The sequence below is a fragment of the Centropristis striata genome, chromosome 1, assembly GCF_030273125.1.
Source record: "Centropristis striata isolate RG_2023a ecotype Rhode Island chromosome 1, C.striata_1.0, whole genome shotgun sequence".
Classification (NCBI taxonomy): Eukaryota; Metazoa; Chordata; class Actinopteri; order Perciformes; family Serranidae; genus Centropristis; species Centropristis striata.
Genome location: NC_081517.1, coordinates 25,750,856 through 25,774,828, shown reverse-complemented (window position 1 = coordinate 25,774,828; position 23,973 = coordinate 25,750,856). Strand labels below are relative to the sequence as shown.

Here is a 23,973-nt window from a genome sequence, read left to right as displayed (position 1 = left end):
AATGAATGAATGAACAGAAGGATGAATGGAGAGGAAGCATAGCTGAGTTGTCACATTCCACATGTACACTCTAAGACCATGCACCACACACACACACACAGACACACAGACACAGACACACACACTCCTATGAACTCACTCACTAACACAGCCATTCATACAGATTCGACCATCTGGTAAATTCATTGATCACCAGGACATTTTTCACAAAGAATTTTTATAATTGATATAAAAAAATATTTCTTAAGCAAGAATGTCAAGCATTTGGTGTTTCCAGCTTCTCAGATGGAAGGATTTGCACTTTGTCATATCATTGTAAAAAGTACTTTTTGTTGGAAAACAAATTATCAAAAGAAAGTGTCTTAAAAATGTTTGATTCTTCTTGCGGTCAACAATGTGCAATCATGGCCTTGGTGCCTGGGAGTGTCTGAGCACCGTGTACCTCCAAGATTTTTTTTTCAATACAGATAGGGTTCCACAGATCGCGTTGGAATAACTGGCTAGCAACAGGACCGAAAAGTACGACCCGCCAAGATTCAATAACAATCATAATAACCTTTTATTGATATGATTTTGTCAGAATGCAGCGAAGACCCATGTGCAAATCAGAGGCTGCAAACTGAAGAAATATCTCAGGAGATTTGAAATCAAAAGCTAGCAAAACTAGACTTGAAGTTGGCAAAATTTAGAGGTTACAGTGCCAGCCGGTAGACTTTCATAAGCTATGATGCACATTTTAGTTGACAATTGTTTTTTCTACTGCCGTATATAATCTACACATTTTTACTACTGAAAAATACAAATTGCTTTATCTTTTTTTTTTGTCACAGCTACAGGGAGCCACTGCAGATGGCCTGAAGAGGCACATGTGGCTCCGGAGCCGCAGGTTGCCTACCCCTGCCCTATACAAATTGTGTTATTTATTAATGCTTATAAAATAGCAATAGCCTTGTTCTCAAACCATGCAATATAAAGTTAGAGTTTTGCCCACACCCTCAATGCCAAACAACTAAACTCCTGTTTCCAGGTTAACTGAAATGCTTGCTTGCACTTCAGCTCATTAACTATGTCTTTGCCGTAGCATTTAATTACCCCAGGCAATTGGGAAATCGTTATTGTTGAGCCCTGAAAGAGACAGAAGAGATAAAGTTCCTTGTTGGAGCCACACTGACTACAGTCAGTATCAGCATGATGACCAGAAGTTCTCATGGACCTGAAACAACCTGAAACAGCCTTTAGGGCTCTGGGAAATTGTAAAGGGTCTTTTTAACTGTTTATTGACATCACACAGAATAAGCAATGAGTTAATTAAGAAGAAAGTGGAAAAAAAAGATAAATCACTTGATTATGGAAATCATCATTAGTTGCAGGCCTGCAAACACTCAAACTCTGATGAATGACCGAACAGCTTTGCGTTCCCTCATACATACTCACCCCCTGACTATACTGCATGCTAATTGCTGACACATTCAAAACTCCTAGAAGACAATCCCCAAACTCACACATGAATTAACACTCACGGAAATTTGTGAGTGTACACACGCACACCCAGGCCCTGCACAGCAGTCCCACTGTGAGTGTCTGGGTGAATGTTTTGGACTGAAGCTGACATTTCAGACAATCCCCACAGGGCCGTTCCAATCCGGACCCTGCACTTCCTGACAAATGACCTTTGACCTTATGGCAGCTTCCAAGCGCATGATCAAAACCATCCCCAGTGACCCAAAGGTCACCGTCTCCCCTCTGGTCCCACACACGGAAAAGTCAAAATGTGTGTGAACATGAGAGACAGAGAGAGACGAAGAGAGACACACACAACATTTATTTAAACTAATTAGGGGTGGGGCGATACGTAAATATGTTGATTTATAAAATGTATGTAGACGAGTTGCAAGTTAGCAAAAAGATTGGTACAAAAAAAGCTATGTTGAAATTTCTCTCCCACGTTTGTGTCATGCCAAAGTCTTGTTGATAATTCCCGTTTTAAAAAGTTTCAGGGTTACTTAAACTGCAATACTTTCATGTAAATTGATTTTCTCATAGACTGTTAAACTTGAGGTAACACAGTGTTTTGTATTTCTCTAGAAATTGACTTGAATTGTACTTTGTTTTTCATTATTTTGTTGTTTGCTAAATGTAGACTAGATTTCACTACATTCCTTTGACTTGAATGGAACAAGCTCTTGCATTCATTTTATTTTGGACAGACTTTATATTGGACTGTAAAACACAGATTACCAGTTAAGACTGGGCTATTTTCTGTTGGGGAATATTGCCCTGCAGTACATAATTTGATTGCAATGTTTTAAAGCAAAAATGATTGAATATAATATTAGAATATAAATGAGAAGTTTTTACATTTTAAGCATCAGAGCAACTTAAAACCCTTAAAAGTGAAGCAGAAAAAGACAAATTTAGGCAGGCACTGGCTGAACCTCCTATTCTTTCTTTGAGCTTCATCTAACCTCGTCTCTCATTCTTCACTTTCTTCTTGCTGCTTAGAACAGTCAGAAAATAAACAACTCCGGGACTAAAAATAGACGTCATCTTGTTTTCCCTTTTTCGCAGACTTGGCCTTCCCACTGTCCAACTTCTAACTCAACTATCGCCCTAACCTTCGCCTTCAACTTCTCCTCTTTTGTCTTGCCGAACCGTACATCTCTCCCAGCCCCTCACTACCTCTTTATATCTAGCTACTCTACTCTGTGCTGTCATTTTCTCTCATTTTTCAGCCATCGTCCTTTCCCTTAAACGTTCTCCCCCCTCCTTTCCCTACCCTCCAGTTTTCTCCCTGGTCAGTGGCGGGTCTTGAGAACAGGCCTCGTGCAATAGCAGATGCCTCCATATTTGGACACGCTGATGGAACCGAGGGATGAGGCTCTCACACGATCCTCCTTCAAATACACTCCCATTCCTTCTTCCCATCCATCCATCTCTCCTCCCTTCCCTCTTTTGTGCCATCATTTTAGTCCAGGGAGTTCCTCAATCCCTCTTCTTCCTCCCTCTCTTTTTTCTCTCCGCCTCCTTTATCTCTTTTTAAAAATCATACTCTTGGGATTTAATAAAGCCTCTATTGGCAGCCTAGTGAAACAGAAACGGGTCAAACACAAGACCTTTGTCACATCATCCCCTGGGGTAGAGTAGGGTATCCATAACTTGTCCAAACTGGAACCAGTTCCAAAAGACTAAGAGTCTGGAACGCAATGAGAAACAATACCGCTTAAAGATTTATGGCTGCCAAAAATCTGGTGAAAGGTTTAATTTTGTGCTCAAACAACATAATGAGAATTGCAGGGATTCAAAAACAACAGATTGATAAGCAAAGTGGGACGAAATCTAAATGATACCCAAACTGTAGTCATCCCCTCTTAGGGTTGTCAAAAGTATCTATACTCAAAAAAGTATCGATACTAAAACGTTGTATCCGGATACAATACTCATTTTCAAAAGTATCGAGTATCTGAAGCTTGTTATCACAGTTGCAGTTTCTTTTTGCACAACTGTTTTTTATTATAAATATTTAGCCTTCTGTTCTGTTAATCTTTACATGTTGCATTTTTCTTGTTAATAAAAATATTTCTGTTAAATTTTGGGGTCTTTGTTTTTATCCTTGTGGTATCGAAAATGGTATTGAGTATCGAATATTTTCCTGAGTATCAGTATCGAGTTGAAAATTTTAGTATCGTGACAACCCTATCCCCTCTGTCGTCCTGTTGATTTTCTACTAACATTATATCTGACGAATGACGACAAAATGGTAAAAGAATCATTCACCATCTGTTTGTCAATGGCTCTTCCCTCGAAAGATCTTACAAGTGTGTGTATTTGTGTGACATAGTGCGCCGGGCTGACAGGAACAGTGACGCACTCCGACTGTCACTGCGTCACTCCGATAAACACACACACACACACACACACACACACACACACACACAGCTGTTAAAAGGCATTTTAGTGTCTCACTTCACAGAGGCTCTGAGTTTCTCTCAGGGAGGCTGTCGCTCAGTGGCAGAGGACAGTCCTTGAGCAAGAAATGACCAACCTTGGTGTCTGTACAAAGGAGAAGCCAATGACGCCTGACACGTCACTTTGTTTCATGCATGCGCACACACTTAGCCACATATTAATCTATATAAACAGTTCTCTTCACTGCACTGTGCTCTGGTTTTAGTTTGAAGTCAAAGTAGTATTGACCTTAATTGACCAATTCATGCAGGTACGCTGCCCATATGGGGAGTAAAAGTGGAACACATCGGCCAAAATGCAATCTTAGAACTCATCAGCCGTCATCTGACGACCATTTTGACTTTATTAAATCTAAATTTATATGCAAATATCTGTTCATAGGGATAAACTGAAAGGTCGTCTGGATATTGAAGTTGGCCGGCGCACAGAAGAGGGTCGGATATTCATTATCTGGATGTCCGCTGGTAAATGCTGCCCCCAGAGGCTATCTTGTAATCACGCCTGACCTGATGGGTTCCAAGACTGAATACATAATATTTTGAAGCATGCTGATAGGTATTAAAGTCACACATGCATCAGGGTTTATTATACTTAACAGATTTTTAGGGCTGCACCAATGCACTTGAATTGTATGGTCTCACTTGAGTCATACAGTCGTTGCATGGCGTGATTCATTCTGCTGTATGCCATGGATTTGTCGACCACTCACACACATTCATGCACACACACAGACACATACACACACACAAACATACCTCCCCCACTGCCCTCAGCTAGACTGTGGGAAATCCTTGGGAAAGGGTCATGACCAGAAAACATGCTCCTTCTTCTGCCTTCTTCTTCTCTCTCTCCCTCCCTCTTCTGTTGTTCCCTCTAAAGTCACACAACTCTCTCTTTTCACAGACCACCAGGGAACGGTGCTTTACATGCCGTTTGTGGTAGGACTTGAATGTTACAGGTTATGAAGGCCAGCACTTACATTTTGGAACTTATGTTTTGTGCCAAATGCTGCATTTGAAAAAAAAAAAAAGAGTATTAGTATGAAAAAAGTAGATAAAATGGCTTTTGCAACTTTGCTGTATCATGTTTCAACAAGTCATATCCCGATACACGATATATATCCCGATATTTTTATCGCAAAGTGAAAGCAAGTGTTCAGTCGAAGTCAAATATGACATGTCACAAGTAGTTTTATTGAAAACGTTTAAATGAACATAAATACTGTATAACAGGAGTACCTTTTTTAAAAAAAAAAATCAAAGCTCCATATAGTGTGTATTTAAATAAAAAATAGCTTAAATAAAAATAGCCTATGAAATAAAATAGGCCAATTTTTTTCTGAATTAAATATATTTATATGAGAAAAGAATAACGAACATTGCAAAACAACTAAATATGACAAACATATCAAAACATAAACACATAAATATATCGATATATATGCGATATAGTCTAATTCCATATCACATCAAAAAATCTATCAATATATTCTTATATTGATATATCGCCCAGTCCTAATATGGTCCATCCTGCAAAAACTTGCCATTTTAAAACAGCCATACAGCTATCAACTTCAGTCGCAATTTTATTCACTCACCACAGTTTTTTTTTTTTTTAATGTCAGCCTGCAAAGCAACAGTGCACACTACATATAAGTTGCCATACACAAGATGTACAATTTAAAATTGTGCGATACCTTCACTGAGGGGGTACTATACGCAGTGGGGGGGGAAAAAAATTACTTGGAACCAAAAATGAGGTGTACCATGCAGTGGAAATGAGGCTATGAACAGCTTCAGGTATTTTTTTCCTTTTTCTCTTAAAGGGCTTATTCCTTGTCTCACTACTTTGCTTCAACATTCAACACTTAGTCAGAGAGAAATCCATCAAAGTAAAGGCATGCTGATTTCTTCACTGAAGTAGCCTCAAGTGACCAGTATGCAATCAGATCACAAAACATAATGTAAGAAGTAATCCAAGTTAGGTCTACACCTTGAAATACTAACTCTCTGGCTCTGAAACAGCTTCATGTTGCTCCTCTTGAGACCAAAGGGCACGCTGGGAACCAGGGGAAATTATTGACTAAAGTAGGAGGGTTAAGGGAAAGAGGGCACACCTTGCACATAATGTAACTCCCAACAGATCACTTTAGACATTCATTAGAGCGTCCAATGAAGTCACACACACATGATGGGGTAATGTATTGACAAACAGTTAAACTAGTACCACCACCCTCCACAATAAGTGTGTGTAACTGCGTGTTTGTCTTTTGCTTATGCTATACTGGGTTTGTGATTGCCTAAGTCTCATGCCTATCTTTCCCCGCATTGGCTATTAACTATATTTCTCTCTCTTATCAGCTCTTTAGCTATATAAACCACGGCAAAGGAAGCTCATGGATTTTTTAACAGGCTTGAGGGTGCACACTGTATCTATTATTCAGAACAGCCGTTTAACACAGCACCACTCCAGCATTCTTCAGTTAGCGCGCACACACAAACACACAGGGCAGCGGAGACAACCAGCTGCTGTTGCCACACTGGCACATACAGCTGTCGCAAACATGGAATTTTAAACAGTTGTTACATTACACACTTACACAAAAAATACAGCAGAACTATCAGATAAATGGGAAATATTGATGCAGCCCCATGTGTGCAAACCTTAAATTAAGTTTACAGAAAGTCGTGACCCAGCCTTGACCCCCCACACATCATTGATTCTTGACCCCTGCTATGCGGACGCTCATACATTCTGTATGACCTGGTCAATTAGTAACATTATGACAGGCGTGTCAGGCAGGCCTTGATCCCCAGGAAGAGTATTATCAGGACAATCCAGGATTTGATGACCAGCAGTGGGCACAAGAAGGCAGAGGAAAATATTTTACCAAAATAACAGCATTGCAAAACTTAATTTAAAAACACTAAGGGTGACCAGGTGGCTTTATCACATAACAGGCATTGTCTTTGGTTCTGATCCTGTCAAAAAACATTGTTGAATATCCTGTATTGTATGCTATGAAGAAAAGGGTATATTTTCCCCCCCAAAAAAACCACAGTAATGTGGGGCACTAACTGAACATTCAGTGCGTTTACATGCACAGTTTAATCGAGCTATGCTTAAAAATAGATTTTGGCGTCTAATCGGACTTCTGTCCTTGTCCCAATTTACATGCAACTGAGAAAATCGAATAACTGACAGGAACGTGTCCTCCTCCTCAACACTAGATGGCGATATGAGTCGTTTCAGCGGGTTAATACGGCCCGGTTTCCGGTTGATCTATTACGTCATAATAAACAAGTGGAGAAAGGTGAGAAACCGGCATTTTGGAACCACAAGATGGATAATCGTACAGCTCTGTTAATCATTTGAGGGGCAAATGAGAATGTCGGATGCTGTTGGAGGGCTACAACAGTAGCCTGTCTTCAGTGGAACACTTTGTGCCGTCGCTACTGACCCGGACCTCTCGTTCTTGCCGGCTTTCTTGGATGTTTTTGTTCCGGTGTCTTGCGCAAGCGTGAGGGATGGCGGGGTGGAGCATGCGCACATGTGTTGTCTTGTCATACATGCCGGTGAAAATCGATTTCCAATCGCATTCTGGGTGTCTTAGTCAAAGTTCTCCAACTCTGGCATTAGTCGGACTAACGTTTACATGTACTTCAGTTGTCCAGTTATAGTCGGATTAAGGCAATAATTTGTTTTCTTCAAGTGTCATGTAAACGTACTGATTGAACGTTTTGAGTTTTTAAGCAAGCCAGCTTTATCAATATTTACTTGATGTGGAAATATTTTGCAGTACTTTCCATCTAAATGACTGCAAGGTGGCACCAGTAACGAAAATGCAAGTCATCTTGAGTAATAAAACAGCAAATGAGACCAGGTAGTGAGTGCAATCACCTGTAACAAGTCACATTCCAGTAAAGTGGCTTCATTTGGTAATGAGATAATGTCTGTTAAATACAGGCAAACACGCACACACACACAAATGTAAAGACAATGTAATTTGTCTCAACACTGTTATGGAATTTTTCAGTGAATGAGTGACAACTCACAAAACAAATGGAACATGTGCACTCTTTGGTCTCACACACAGACACATGCTGGAAAGACTGGATGGACCTGTCAAATAGATTAAATACAATACAAGCACATGACTCATCTGTTTAGGAATTAGTTAATGACAGAAATTAACTTAGACTTCTAAAAATAGAAAGGTGTACTGCATGGACAGCAAACTGCCAGTAAAGACAAAAGATTAAGTGCATTCGTTTGTGTGCCTGTGTGTGTGTGTGCACATGCAATCAGGCTAGGACAGGGTTGGGCACGCTTATCTACCCTGAACACACACACACACACACACACACACACACACACTTGACTCAACACATTCTTGAGCAATAGGAATGACAAACTTCTCGTAAAAAACGTTGGGTGGATGAATAAAAGAAAGCTGAGTAGACAAGTGTGTGGGAGAAAGAATCAACGTTTGACACAACAGATCCTCTAAGAGAGAGAGATGCAGAGGATGACAAGTAGTGTTATTACAGGTCTATTAAGATGAGCAGTAGAAGACAGAGACGAAAAGAGACTCTCTGGAGAACGCTCCTGCTATCAGTGCTTCTGGCCTCCCCTTATGCTGTGTTGGTTCTGGCTGTCACTGTTAAATTATGATTTAGTGTCCGATCTACACCGTCCTCTCTCTCTGGAGCACGCACGCACACACACACACACACACACACACACACACATTGCAATAATGATAATGGAATAAGGATGTACCTAATATGATATTGTAGAAGGCCATTATGATGTAATTGTAGGTAAACTCCTGTACAGTATGCAGCATGGAAAGTCAGGCAGAACAGCAATGATAACCTTTTTCATCTTTGTGTGTTATCCCTGAGACTGTTCATACCGAGTATTAACATGAGTCTTGCATGACCTGACCACAAGTATACAGCTCAAAGTACGTCTATTCACGTCTGGCATTAGATATTAGTGACCACTTGTCACTTTCCCGCTCTATATGCTAATAAACCCGGAGTTAACACATGGCTAATAGAGGGGTTGCAAAGTACAGGAATGTTTGTAGTAAAATCCTCCATAAACATGAATTTGGGTGCATTTTATGAACCTGAAACTATGAGGTTATTGTCTACCGACGGTCTCCGCAGACCTCCGTGCTGCTGACACTGCCACCTTTGCCAGACAACAGTGAAAAAGAGCTGGGGAGGTGGGCGGGCCACAGTGTCAGATCTATGTGAAACACCAGAACAAAAACACCAACAGCATGAAAATAACATCTGAAATTACAAGATTCACTCTCAGTGGTTTCTGTGTCATGAGAAATACAGCAGCATCCCATGCTTGCAGAGCTCATCTGCCTGTCTGTTTACATGTGGATCAAAGCAGTCAGTTGTAGTAGGCAGTCCCTAATGTGGGCCAGGGAACATTTGTGTACACACTGCTAAAATATCTCCAAATGCAGCCCAGCCCACCTATGAATGCGGTTTGAGCGAGTGCTTTCACATCTGTATTTAGAGCTGTCCACTTGTGATCAGATCACCCAGGATGCAGGTAAAAAAAACAAATCTGAATGCAGTAGTCTATTGGCTATGTGCATTGTCAAAAGTAGGAGAAGATCAATTATAAAGCATTGTTCATGAAAAATGCCCTGCCTACCCTCAAACTTGTGCTCTACTGCTTTATTCTAGCCATTACAGAATCTTCAATACTGTGTGGCACTCAAGTGGCAAATGATAGCTGTTGTAATGATATTAATGAAATTTGACAAGCTGGACAACTTTCAAAACTGCTTTTTACACATAAAATCTAGTTTGGGCAGGATAAGTTTGGGTTAAGACATATGAGTAAAATGTTGCGAAAAAGAGAGAGAAAAAAAGACAGAAATCTCATTGATTACCACTGCATCAAACACAATGTATCATCCTCCAAAGTACCTTTCCATCTTTTTCCCTCTCTCTTCTTCACTAATAAATTCCTGCCTGACCTCCATCTTTCCTCTGATTGCACATGTTCACCTCTCCGGTTACTGGACGTCATTTTTCTTTTTATTCTGTTATAAAACATAACAACAGCCAGACGCAAACAGAGATACACAGGCACGATTGTGAGACCACCTAGTCAAGCGATTACAGTTGACCTTTGAACCTTGTGGTGGCAGCGTTGCTGAAAATCAGTGAGGTGCGAGCAGCGGGGCTGAAACAACACCATGTTGGCTCACAGGCCTCAGGGCAACTCTCACAAACACGCATATAACACACAGATATGTACGGGCACTAGGGTTGCAAAATTCCCGGAATTTTCAAAGACGGAAACTTTCCATGGGAATTAACGGGAATTAATGGGAATTAATGGGAATTAACTGGAATTTATGGGAATAAACTGGGAATTTTCAAAATTGAAGGTTGGCTCTTCTTAGGGAACTTAAATATAGTTGAGGAAACTATATTTTAACATAATCTTGACTAAAACAAACAGATGCCATTCAAATACACTTGAATATCCATGCCATTCCTCAATCACATGCACAGAGCACACTGCTTACTGCATGGCTATTGAGACCACACCCCCTACTGGCACTGTGCACTAACCCTAACCCTAACCCTCCCACACAAAGGTTCGCAACAGGCTCACAAATGTGAGAGTGGAAAAGCTGGTTGGCATTCGCGCAAACCTAAGGCTCTTTGAGCCTGACACAGAGCCATCCTCAACAAGGCTGGAAAGTGACACTGAAGAGGAAGACTCAGAGTTGGATGTTGAGGAAGGGGACATGTTGTTGGATGTTGATGAGGAGCAGGAAGAGTCTATTGACTGAGCAAAAATGCAGAGGATTGCTTGAAGGAAGATTTGCATGTTTAATGGAACGTTTTGGAGGAAGAGTGGCATTTTTCATTTAACATTTTGAATGGGACTTTGTGGAGATTTTTGGATGGGGGGGGGGTGCATTTTTGAATGAGTGGGGTTAGGGGATGGGTGATATTGAACCCAACACTCCTGTTTTTGTTCATCCATGAAACAAGTAATTAGAACGTGTTCTACTCTACTTACAAATAACTTCCAATAGCTAGCTTCCAATATGGAATATTTCCAAAATTCCCAAGCTTAACTTCCCATGGAAATTTACCGGAAATTTTCCGGAAATTTACCGGAAATTTTCCGCCCCTTTGCAACCCTAACGGGCACACAAAGAAACATACTTAAGGTATGTGAGACAGTATGGGAGAAGGATACTGAAAAAAAAAAATCAAGGAAGAGAAAAATGAAAAATAGAAACATGCACACACAGGGAGTTTGCTCTCCAAAGACAATGTTAAAAAGCCTAAATGAGTTTCTACCCTTTGTGATCTCCTCTCAGTGATAAATCTATGTGTGTATATATGCGTGTCTGTGTATCTAAGGCACAAAGACTTTGATCAGTCATTTTATGTCCTGGATGTCTTATCTTTATCAGAAAACATGCACATATGCACGCACACATACACACAGGCACACTTTGTTTGATTGGCCAATGCAGTGCTGTGGTTTTCATTGAAAGGTGAAGATCAACAATTATAATCCAGCAGATAGAGCAAATGTACTGATCTTTTCAGAGATTTAAAAAAATCTGTGAAATTATTGAAATGTATTAATTTAAATTATTATTTTATTATTTTAATTGTTTATTTTTCCTTTATCCATTTTTAATTACTCATTAAAATACGAATATATATTATATATATATTAGAAAAAATATATATTTATTAACAAAAGTTAATTAATGGTTAATAAAGAATTTTCTGTTGATCATCTCATAAATTAATCTAATGGCTCACATTGTGCGGAATATGCTTTTTTAACAGCAGACATTTTGACTTGTCATAGTAGAAAAGGCACAGGTGTTACTAATAACATTAACAATGTCTCTGCTCTATTCAAGTGTTCTAGTAAGCTGTGACGGTGTGACAGTGAGCCTGCATGCACGATACCAGGACCGTGAAACTAAAACATCTAAATGGAAATCTCAGCCATCATTCATTTTACTATTTACATCTGTGCTTTTTCTACTGTGACATGTCAAAATGTCTTCTAAAAGGTGCTATAAAAATGTTTTACCTTGCCGTCTGTAACATAAGGCCTGCAATGAACAATATAAAGAGGGTCAGTGCTGGTGATAAACTACACGACCAACCTTGAAGAGGTTGAATAAAAACTGCAAGCATTACATGGCATCAGTGAGCCAGGAAAACTTCACCATCAAATAAGTTGATGTTTGTCTTGACCTATTAGTTTGAAAGTTCCACTCAGCAGAGTTTCACACAAACTCATCGATGTATATCCATGAAAATTGGACCTAAGTGTCAGCCTTGGGTCAATGAACCACTGATAGTGTATTATGGTGATCTGGATTTGGAAACTCAATGACTCAACAGGAGAAAACAAGATAAGGTGGGGGGTTAAACAACCTCCTCTGCAGAACAGGAACAACCAAACAAGAGAACCATGACAAGTCTGTGACAACCCTGCTTCCAAAAAAGTTGTCTAACACATAAATAAGACAGAATGCAATAATTTGCCTAAACTTTTTGACACATTAAATTGAAAACATTACAAAGACAGTACAGTATATTTAATGTTCAAACACTGAATTCTCAATTTGATGCATTCTGCGTTTTTTGTTGTTGTTGTTGTTTTTGAACTTTTACACAGCATCAGCACTTCTTTGGAATCAGGTATATAATATAATATAATATAATATAATGGAGAGCACTTTTTTCATAACAAAAGTATTCAACTAGCTACAGAGCAATGTAGAATGATTTAATATGGAAGTGAGATGCTTCCCTATGAGACAGCTGAAATGTTGCCTTTACCAGAAAACACTTGATAAAGCGTAAAGTCTAGAATAGCAAAAATCCACAGCCTATTGGGGCTGGCCTGGTTATGGTTAAGCATCTGCCATTTGCAGCTGCATGTTTAGGTGACATGTTTGACTTAACACAGACTAACCAGCCTGAGGCCATGGACTTCCCACTGCAACACACCGCACTGGAAGAATAGGTTTGTTTGTACACATGGGTGTATATGTGCTACACAAAAAGGAAAGGACACATGCAAGCAAGCAGTGCGTGCAAACACACAAATATGCACTCACATAAACAGACAGACTAAAACCGACAAGGTGCCAGTGTCACCCTATGATACAATTAGAGCAGTTCAAGGTCTGAACCTTGAGTCTGCAGATACAACATGATGTTATTCTGCACTGTAACTAAAATGTGCAGACACACAGACATGTCTGAAAACCCCACAACCTCATTTCCCCAAGCTACAACACTCAACAAGGTGAGTCTAAAAAGGCATGAACGCAGCAGATCCAAGCAGGACATAAAGACCAGCTAAACAAAAACCCAGGGAAGAAAACTGCAGTCCTCACCACCAGCAGGGAGATACTACTGAGCTACAAACAGAAAGAGACATGGCAGGACAGGAAAGAACGAAAAAGACACAAGCAATTGAGAAGGGAGACTAAGATTGAGGTACAAGGATAAGCAGAAAAATGGAGGGTGTAAATATCATGGTTTCTCAGTGGATATAAATGGGTGCAAGGTGAAAAAAACTGACATGATAAACACCAAAGTGAAAACGGCAAATGGTATTCTTGTGGGACAAACATAGACGGAGATGAAATACTGTGAGCAGATGTGGGAGAAACTTACAAGTCCTAATGTGTTTGAATTAAAAACCCACCAACCCACACACAAACACACATCCGGACATAGCGAGATCGCCATGTGTGAAGTGTTTAAAGAAGCGAGCCGATGCATCGCCGATACATTCCAGATATCTAGCAGGCTAAATATCTGGATCTGTCGAGGAGCCACAGCCAATGAGAGCACAGAGCATGGGTTGAGATGAGGAATACTGAGCACTTTGGTGGTGATGTGCGTGTTCGAAATAGAAAAAAGGAGACAAAGACTGTCTGTGTGTCTGTGTGTGTGTTTGGGAGAGAAAAAAAAAGAGGCTGCTGCGGTTCGTGTGTTTGTAGTTTATGTAGTTTTGTAGTCAAGGTTTATGTAGTAATTTATAATTTATTCAGAAAGCTGCTTGTCACTTGTACCACATTCCCACTGGTCGGCCCAATCATCACCTTAAATACAGGTGCATCTCAATAAATTAGAATATCATAGAAAAGTATGTCAGTAATTCAATTCAAAAAGTGGAAATAACACATTATATAGATCCATTACACACAGAATGAAACACTTCATGTCTTCATTTATTTATTTCTTCTAATTATAATGATTATGGCTTACATTTAATGAAGACCTAAAATTCAGTGTCTCAAAAAATTTAATATTACAAAAGACCAATTTTAAAAAGTATGTTTAATATGGAAATGTTGGCCTCTGAAAAGTATGTCCATCTATATGACTCAATACTTGGTTGGGGCTATTTGACTTGAACTACTGGATAATGGGCTTTTCCATCATATTCTAATTTATTGAGATGCATCTGTACTCCACGAATACTATATATTCAAACTGCTAAACTTTTGTTTTTTGTACAATCCTGAACCCAGAAAAGTTTGGAGACATTGTAAGACATAATGCACACATACAGCTCTGTAGCTACAGAGCTAACAACAAGCTGTGCTACTATCACTATTAAAAAAAATCGAGTTGAAGTCCACCACGAATGACAAGTATGTACGCAGTTACAAACAACCATTATCTATCTTTCTATCAGGGTAAAAAACACAAAAAAGTGCTGTCTAACAAATTTCTGTGTAGCTTCTATTTACACACACATACACACTGTATTTGTGCAGTTTTCAGAAGTTTGCACAGTTCAAACTTGTCTAAACTTCTTATCTTTCACTGAAGCACTGTGAAGCATTAAAGTATTACAAACACTTGCTGCAAACCTGCATAGTTAATGAATTTGTCAACAGATATGACTCATCCCTGCATCTTTCATTATATACATAGAGCAGATGTATTGGGATTTGGCAGTTAATATAGTCTTGACAAAATCTCAAATCCATGTACTGCACTGTGATGAAAAATTGTTTGCTGCTGCATCATCCCTCACAATCCATTATGTTTCACTTAGATTTAGTATATTTCTGATAAAACTACTGATAAACTACATTATCTTACCAACTGGGTGCATTCATGGTCAAACAGAGCTTGGTTTGCTTAGGTGTTGTTGTTTAAAGAAGAGTGGGATGATGGGTATTTAGGGACTAACAGAACGAGAATGGTTGAAAGCACGCTATCTGAGGCGAATCACTCTGCCTGCTGGGAGATCTATCAAAGCCTTGACTAAAGACAGACCGACAGCAATAAAGCAGTGTTACACAACAGACCACATGTACAGGCCTGGGTGACAGGTGAGAGACTGAGGCAATGAATGTGATAACACAACAAGGATGAGGAAAAGCAGAGTGAGAGATGTGGAACGTGGAAGGAAAAGGACACAGAGAAAAATGCAAGCAAACGACAAAAAGACAGAAGAGATTCGGGGTATTAAACAAATACACCAAATAATTCAGTTTATCACTCATGCTAATACTTCAGCATAAGTGATGCCATAAGGAAAATGTAGAAAAATACTGCAGGTGTCAGCCAAGTGACAGAGACAACATGACCTTTAACACCTATATTTCATAACTGTTTTTCACATAGGGAAATACCTTAAGTCTTATGAAAATTTAAAAATGTCAAGCAAATGGCAACATCTAACATCATGAACACCTGCAAAAACTGATCTGTTCATTGATTTCGACCATTCTCCTTAACTCTCCATTCTCCAGTCTCCTACACAAAGCGGTAGAATTGGGACAATTTATTCCTCTAAAGAAGAGGTGGTATGTTGATTTCTCCCTATGTCCATTTCTCACCATTAAAAAATACGGTGTCAACCCCTTTTCTTCAAAAAAAACAACAACTGTTAAGGTCATCTCTTTTTCTGAGCAGGAAACTGTGGGTCTCTGTTTCAGCAGGAAACTAGATGCCATTCTCCCCTTTTCACTCCCTCAACAAAAGCTACATGTCAATATCTCACTCTGTCACTGTTTGCCAGTCTGGAAATAGAGAGTGATGGCACCATTTAGAGCCAAGTGTGAATACACTCTGACACAAGGCCTGACAATAGAACAGACAGTCTCTGTTCGTGAGAGACCTAAGATTAGCGGCCCACGAGGAATACCCTGCTGAAGAGATTAGTTCCATTGATGCCGCCTTCCACGAGACTATTGAGACAGACTGGGTGTTTGTGGATGTGTGTGTGGACGTGATATGAGCAGTGGATGTTTAACAATTTGCATACAGCCAAGTCAAACTTATTTCCATATCTTTTACCATCTGCCTGGTGTCCGTCTAATCTCAACACTCTCGCACCACTATTCCCACCCTACAAGTGATGGGCACAGTATGACAAACACCTGTTTAACCCACTGAAATCCAGTACGACATCTGCCTCAGAACAGTTAAGCCGGTCAGCCCTGCGATTATCGACTGCAATCTACAGCTCACAACAACAAGCCACAAACAGTCAGAGAAATGAACCAAACCTTGCACTGACTGATAGCGCTGAGGAAAAACAGCCCATGGTAGTTATAGACTTTGAACTGGACCAAACAGATCTTTGTGTAGTTCAAAATATTGTATTAAAGTATTTATTTGTTGTATTTAATCCAAGAGAAGGCCTAATCCATGTGGCAAAACTGATCTTTAAATTCATCAAAATAATCAAATATAGCAGCCTATCCAGTAATAGTTACGATGCAAGTTATAAACATTTGTCTGTTGGAAGGATTTCAAATCCATTTGGTGTATTTGCAGATTAAAGGTTCTAATCTCAATAGCACAAGCCTCTGTCATTCAAATACAGAGCTCCAAAATAAATCTGTAGAGTGCTGCTGCAAAATTCAGCAGAAGACAGTTATAGGTCATTATAGAGAGTGTAATATCTGTCCTTAAAACCTATGTAAACATGTACTGGTTGCTCTGTATTTCCCTGTAGTTTTAAATGACTGAACTTGGTTTTATGATTCCTGAAAACAACTGGAATTTAGTATTAGCTGCTACTGAATGTTAAATGATATCCAACTGATATAAACCACAACATTTCTCTCTTCCTGGTGCTCTTATCTCTCAATCTTGTCGCCTGATCTCTGAGCTTCTGTAGTTTCACCGTTTCAACAGGACTAACTGGTCAGATAACATATTTCAGTGTTGTCTAGTCGCGCAGCGACCCCACTCAACCCTGATGACCAAGTGCTACGGTGCACATTTTCAGACAATGTAGGCTAAATATAGTCACAGCCACCTTTACCCTGTAGCTGTGACGATATTTAAATGCAATATTCTCCTCTTATTATTATATGCTTTTCCTGAACTGTTCAGATATTTTATCACAAGCTCAATTGACTTTTAAAGATACACTTATAAAGTAGTATTTCAATTACACATTTTCCTTTTAAAGTATTAACCATCAATCAGTGGAACCTGTGTTCAAGACCTGGGATTCTCTCTTTGTGATTGACTTGAATTGCTATAATTAAATATTTAAATTATGTACAATGACTTTCAGTCTATGTGGAGAACTTAGAAAATTAGAGATGAACAGCCACTTACCCTTCAGTTTCTCCACCACGCTCTGGCCGGCTCTCTCCACCACCCGCCCGTCCTCCCTCTGGTAATGGTCATCCAGGAATCGGGCAGTAGCTTCTGACAGGTGGACTTTCCCTGCCACACCCAGCTGCTCCATCAGGTTAGCCAGATTAACATCATTTGACCATACATCAAACTTGAAGCGCTTCATTCCCAGGATCCCACACAGGACAGTGCCCGTGTGGACGCCAACGCGCATGCTGACGGTCTCACAGGTCTCCTGGCAGAACTGCTCGATGGCCTGGATCATGCCCAAGCCCATCTCTACACAGCAGTAGGCGTGGTCTGGCCTGGGCTCGGGGCATCCAGCTACACAGTAGTAGCAGTCTCCTAGAGTGCTGATCTTCTCACAACAGGTAAGTTCACAGAGCCGGTCGAACCGTCCAAACAGATCATTAAGCAGACCCACCAAGGCTGGTGCTGATTTATTGGCAGACATTTTAGTGAAACCCACAATGTCCGCGAAGAGGATGCTCACAGGTTCCATGCGTTTCATATTGAAAGGTCGGAAGATTATCTGTCCACGGGGGATGGAGGTCTTCTTGCGTTTGTGATTGTTGTAAGGGTAATTCTTGGTGCTTGTGGCACTTTGGGATTGTGAAGCTCCACCACCTCCTCCACCACCCACTGAGACAGCTGAGGCAGAGCAGGCTCCCGAGGAATAACGCTTGCCAGAGTTCTCACCACCGCCCTCATCATCACCTTGCTTCATCAACTCATCTGCAACTCTCCGCGGCATGACAGAGTGGATCATTCGCTCCTTCAAGGCCTTCTCCACCTCCAAGTCTTTGCCATGCATGATGGCCTGGCCCACTTTGAGGAAGGTGCTGCGGGAACGCACCTCTGACATGATGAACAGGTGGATGCCAATGACATGGGCACAAAGGTGGAGCAGAGCTTTGGCCGGGCCCAACCAGCGCAGAGTGTCTCCTTCCCACTCAGAACCTGAACCCGTGAGGCTTGTGCCCCATCCAGTATTGTCATAACTCCTTTGAAGCAATGGCAGCCATTCCAATGCCTCAAATAATATAGAATACAGGAGCCCGAGCATCACTGAGGCATACAGACGGACATGGAGGACGCTATACAACAACAACAGAACCTCCATGCACAGGGAAAAGGTGCCGACAGGGGAGATGCAAGGGGTTGGAGATGGTGCTACTTGATCTGGTGGGGGAAATGAGGCATTCCCACCGCCAGCCCACTCCAGCTCAGTGTAGCCAGCCGTCTGTATCTGTGGAGCTAAGGTGATGGCGAAGGTGACCGCAATTAGAAGCAGGGAGGTTTGGTTGTACAGCCATGTGTAGGGCTGGGTTAAAGTGAACAAAAAGAGGAGCACTAGGAGGACTAAAAAGGAGGCTGTGGGGAGTAGGAAGGTCATGGGATTGCAGCGGTCACTATTGACCCCAAAGTACACCCCCCAGAGTACAGCTGCCACGGCCAGGTAGAACAGGACATAACGGAATCGCCGCTGTGTCTGAGGAAAGCACCTCTCTTGGCACGCATCTTCCAGGACGGGGGAGTCAAACTTGGGGTCCCAGCACTGAGCAGCAGAGCGTTCAAACAGTGGCGGCGCCTTCCTACGCACCCTGCTAAAGGAGGTCCTAGCCGGTCTGGAGTCTGCTGAGCTGCAGCTGGAGGAGATACTGTATTTGTGGAGGTTAGGGTTCGTCTTACTCACATCCCCATAGCCTCCAGCTCCTCCTCCCCCTGCTCCACTGCTGGCAGCCCTCAGTGGCTCATGTTGATGCACGTGTGGCGCGCTGTTGGTAATCCGCACGGTCACGGCGCCATCCCCGCTGGAGTCGCAGCTCACTTCCGTGCCATGCATGAGAAGCTGCCGGTGATGTTGCAGAGTAGCCATATTGACCGGTGTGACGAGGAAACGAGGGGTGCGGGGGGAGGCGTTAAATATTAATTATATCTTCTGATGGCGCTCAGGCAATTAGACGCGGTGCGTGGGCACCGTGTGTGCACATGTGGCGGGGAGAGAGTGACAGAGAGAGGGAGCAAAGGTGTTTGTTGGAATAATCACAGTGCATGAATGGTGAGCACGGCACAGACGTCTTTGCTACGCACACAGCAGCCTGCACACTCACTCACACAAGACGCACCGTTCCAGTTTCTTGAGCAGTTCATTATCCGACCCCGGGTTTGCGTCAGTACTCACATTACATGTATCCTTCTCCAAAGAGGCTCTGGGTTTGAGCCCGGCTTTCTCTCCAGCTGCGGTAAAAACACTGTCATCACTCTTTCTGCCTCCTGAATTGAGCATCCTTCTCGGAAAGGACTGGTTAGTCATGCAACGGGGTTTTTATGCCTTCATCAAGTCGGTCCTGACGTTACATGACTGGAAATGACCTCCTCTGGATGTGCGCAATATTTTGATACTGCTGACATTACAAAGTCAGACAGCGTCAGGAAAAATGCTCAGATTTGTCTTCATTCCGAAATAACGTTTGCGTTGGAAAAACAGCGTTCAGGTCCAGGGCTTCATTGTATGAGCAGAGACAGATACAGACTGTCAACAGTTGGCGTTGTGCACAGCAAGTGGCTACAAAAGTTACACTGTGCCTCTTATCTCAACAACATGCGCGACAAATGGTCCAATAACACGTCCTTTCCCCTCTTAAAAACATCCGTTATGAACAGCTAGTCGTGCTAAAATAAAAAAAAATATGTGGATAGTTTGAATGTTCCACAATAAAGCATGATAACTGTAAGGAAATATGCATATATTTTTAAATCAGTTCCCACATAAAAAACATAAAGTAGTTTGTATACTTTCAATATTGTATATAAAAAATAATGCCGGCTTAAAATGTGGGGAAACTGTCTCGTTCCGTTAATTAAAAAAAGTGGGTGAGCTGTAATTAAGGCGGCTTTACCTTCCACTACATCCCTTCTCATGCATGGCTCGATGAGCTAAGGATTTGTATTTCTTATTCCCATACATTCTCCTTCCATCTTTTTTCCAGCGGGCCCGTGAAAATAGTCCAGACAGAGTTATTTGGGAGCCCTGTCCAGTCCAAGACCCAGATCATAAGAGGCCTGACAGGCAGGCCTATTCCCACGGATCCAGCCCCGTCCTTTCCTGAACTCCCTCTCCGGATCTCCACCGTTTATTCCCCCTCTGCCTTCCAGAGAGGGGGTCGGGAGGGGTATGTGCTATTCAAAGACGCGTAATCCGAAAAAAGAAGCGCAGAAAATACCATCCACTGACCCAAATTAGTGTAGGTTTGCCTCTGCTGGGAGTGTCTGCAACTTGTTGCGCGCAGTTGGCAAAATATACAGCTAAGAGGAACAGCCTCGGTCGGAACAGGCTGGTCTATAAATAGTGATGATCAAAACTTTTGCAATAACAACACCAACGTAACATTTAAATGGTTTTCATCAACTTAATCTGTGGAATAGCAGAAGCACTTGATACGAAAAACCGTACGAGGCTACTTTAAAATCACGTTGTAAAACGCGTGCAAAATGTCAACGAAAGGCCCCCTCTCGTTTCCAAAAGCTCCCAAACTTTTTTTTCCCCAGGCCGTATTTCCTGCGTTTGGAGAGGAGACCCAGTCAGGAGTCTCTGGTTATTTGGAGCTGAGGCTGGATTTCCTTCCCTCGCATTCCCCTCAGAGCAAATAAGTAGAAAATCCCCTGAGCAATGAAGGAAACCCCTTGGATATCTCCTCGGTGGGATTATCAAAAACCGCCCCACAAACGGCACTATCTCCTTATCTGAACCAATTCCTCAGGTCTGGATAGCACTAGTTTTCGCTGGCATGCATGTGTCCAACAAACACAACACTGTGCGCTCTGGCTGTGGTGCGTCCTCTTCCGTCCGCCGCTGGTTGCCTCCCTTTCCCCCCCTGATATAGCTCTCTGCTGAAACTGGGGGCTAAATAAAAACAGACCTACAGCGGGAGTTTTGTGGCTGTGTTTCCGTCTTATCCGGGCGAACGTAATATCTCCACTCCTGTAGCTGCCACCATCTTCGCTGTGACTGGGTCGGAAATCCTCCCCCAGCTGTTGTGGCGGTGCGGGTTGGTGGGACCAGCCTGTCAAGCAAACTACAGTTTTAAAAAACACCGTTTCCGGTCTTGCCTTTTAAGGCGGCCAATAAGAAAAGTTAACATTTCACATTGAAACGGTGGTCCTGAAAAAGACAGGAAAGCTTAGAGAGGAGATAAAATAAATCATACACTATAGCATAGAAAATTAATTATTAGGCCTATATTTCGTCACCCTGCTAAAATAATCGCCTAACTCATTTTTTCAAGTTTTGCAGGAAACAAAAAACTTCACCAAGAGTGTAACATATGACATTCATTGATCATTTCACTCAAAAAGGATGTAACAAAGGATGGCTATTGGCATAGTAATAACACTGTAAATTATGTAACTTAAGAGAAATAAATGACTTAGGCAATTTTTCGAACATGCCTTTGTGACTTAAGCAAGATATGATAGCACTTTATTTTGAAGGATTTGAAGGTTACATAAGAGTCACACAAGCCTATCAGAAACATGACATGACAAGTATCATGAGCATTAATGTTACTTCAAAGTGTCATTAATGTTCATCACACATCCCATGTCATGTTTACGACACGCCCATGTCACTCTTATGTAGACACCTTCAAAATAAAGTGTTACAATATCTTGCTTAAGTCACATTTTATTTTGACTTAGGCATAATAAATCCGTTTAAGTGACACATTTGACATAGGCCATTATCTTAAAGGGGTAAAATCACATGATCTGATCAACTGAGGATGTAGGTGATGTTACCATAGGTGGCTGCCGTCATGAGGAGATGATTTAGGCAAAAAAACAACAACAATTTTGACAAAAAATGACATAGGCGATTATTTTAACAGTGTGACGATATGTAAACAACAACAAAGACATTAATAACTAGTGTTAGCTTGCACATCTGTCATGCAGTAAAGCCTGTTTTTTTGTAGCCTAGCTTACTGTTTAAGATGTATTAGAGTGTATTAGTTTTACTAGCAATCGTTAGTTATCAACAGGAAAAAATAACATTAGACAGAGTAAACCAATAAAGTTTGTTTTCATGTTGTCCCCAGTTATAGGAAAATGTACAATTAAAAAAAATAATAATTTAGTATATAGAAACATAATACATTGCACCTAACACATTTTCTGATGAAAATTTTCATTTAATTTATATCTACTTGAAAATGATCCAGACAGTCATGGCATTTTTAGTTAGCATAAGCTGATGTTAGCTAATTACAGTTAACCCTTTGAAGTCCACGAAAGCACCAAGCATGACTTCTTTATCACATCCAGACTGGGAAAAAAAGCAGCGTGGAGCCCTACTGTCAATTTACCTCTAAAGTTCTGGCTGTAACTATACTGTATTTGCAATCTTTGTTCACATTTGCAACATTTAAAATTCTTTATTGAGCATGATAGTGTTTTAAAAGTAGAAAAAATATTCAAAATCACATTTTATGTTGGACTAAAGGACTAAAAAAGACACAAAATGACCAAGAAAAGACACAAAATGACCAAAAAAAAAGACACAAAAAGACACAAAATGACAAAAAGACACAAAATGACTAAAAAAGACACAAAATGACCAAAAAAAGACACACACTTACTAAAAAAATAAACAAAATGATCAAAAAAAGACACAAAATAACTAAAAAAGACACAACAAAAGACACAAAATGACCAAAGAAGACACAAAATGACTTACAAAGACACAAAATGACTAAAAAATATACAAAATGACCAAAATTGTTACGCTAAACACACAAGACACAAATAAAATACAGTCAGACAGGTTTTTCTTTGTTTCTTTTTGGTTCAATATTTGTTTTCAGTAAGCCAGAATAAAAAAATCAATTATTATTAGGTCATATAGGTGAGGTTGTGCTGGAAAAAAAATACCAACATTAAAAAATGGAGAAAACAGCCCAAGACTCAATAAAGTTAACACTAATGGTGGATAATCACACACTGTTATTTCAATGCTAGCAAACACAGTTTCTGCATTTTGGGGATGGTAGTAAATAGCATATCTAGCATTATGTACTTAGTAGAAACATGAACCTCCATTAGAAGAGGGTGTTTGCCGGCTTGATATGATTAATACCTTTATCTAACTAGTTCAAATATTTTTTTTAAATGTGTCTACCTTTGGAATAATTGAAGCTAGCATTAGCTTTTTTTAAAAGACATATGCTACCAAACTGTCAACATAGCTAACAGTAACGTTACCAGTACATAGCTAGCAACAACTCTTTTTTAAAGTGAACCCAGACCGCAGAAGTTCAAGTATGTATTGAATAAACATCTC

The 23,973-nt window shown here is 40.7% G+C and overlaps 1 protein-coding gene across 1 annotated transcript in view; it reads right to left on the bottom strand.

Moving 5' to 3' along the window:
- adcy9 (adenylate cyclase 9) overlaps nucleotides 1-21,591 on the bottom strand; it is a 49,267-nt gene extending 27,676 nt beyond the window's left edge. The window contains exon 1 of the mRNA XM_059336073.1: nucleotides 17,613-21,591. Within this exon, the coding sequence (XP_059192056.1) occupies nucleotides 17,613-19,512 (1,900 nt within the window). The 5' untranslated portion in view covers nucleotides 19,513-21,591. The remainder of the gene's footprint in view (nucleotides 1-17,612) is intronic.
- Between the last annotated feature and the right edge of the window lie 2,382 nt (nucleotides 21,592-23,973).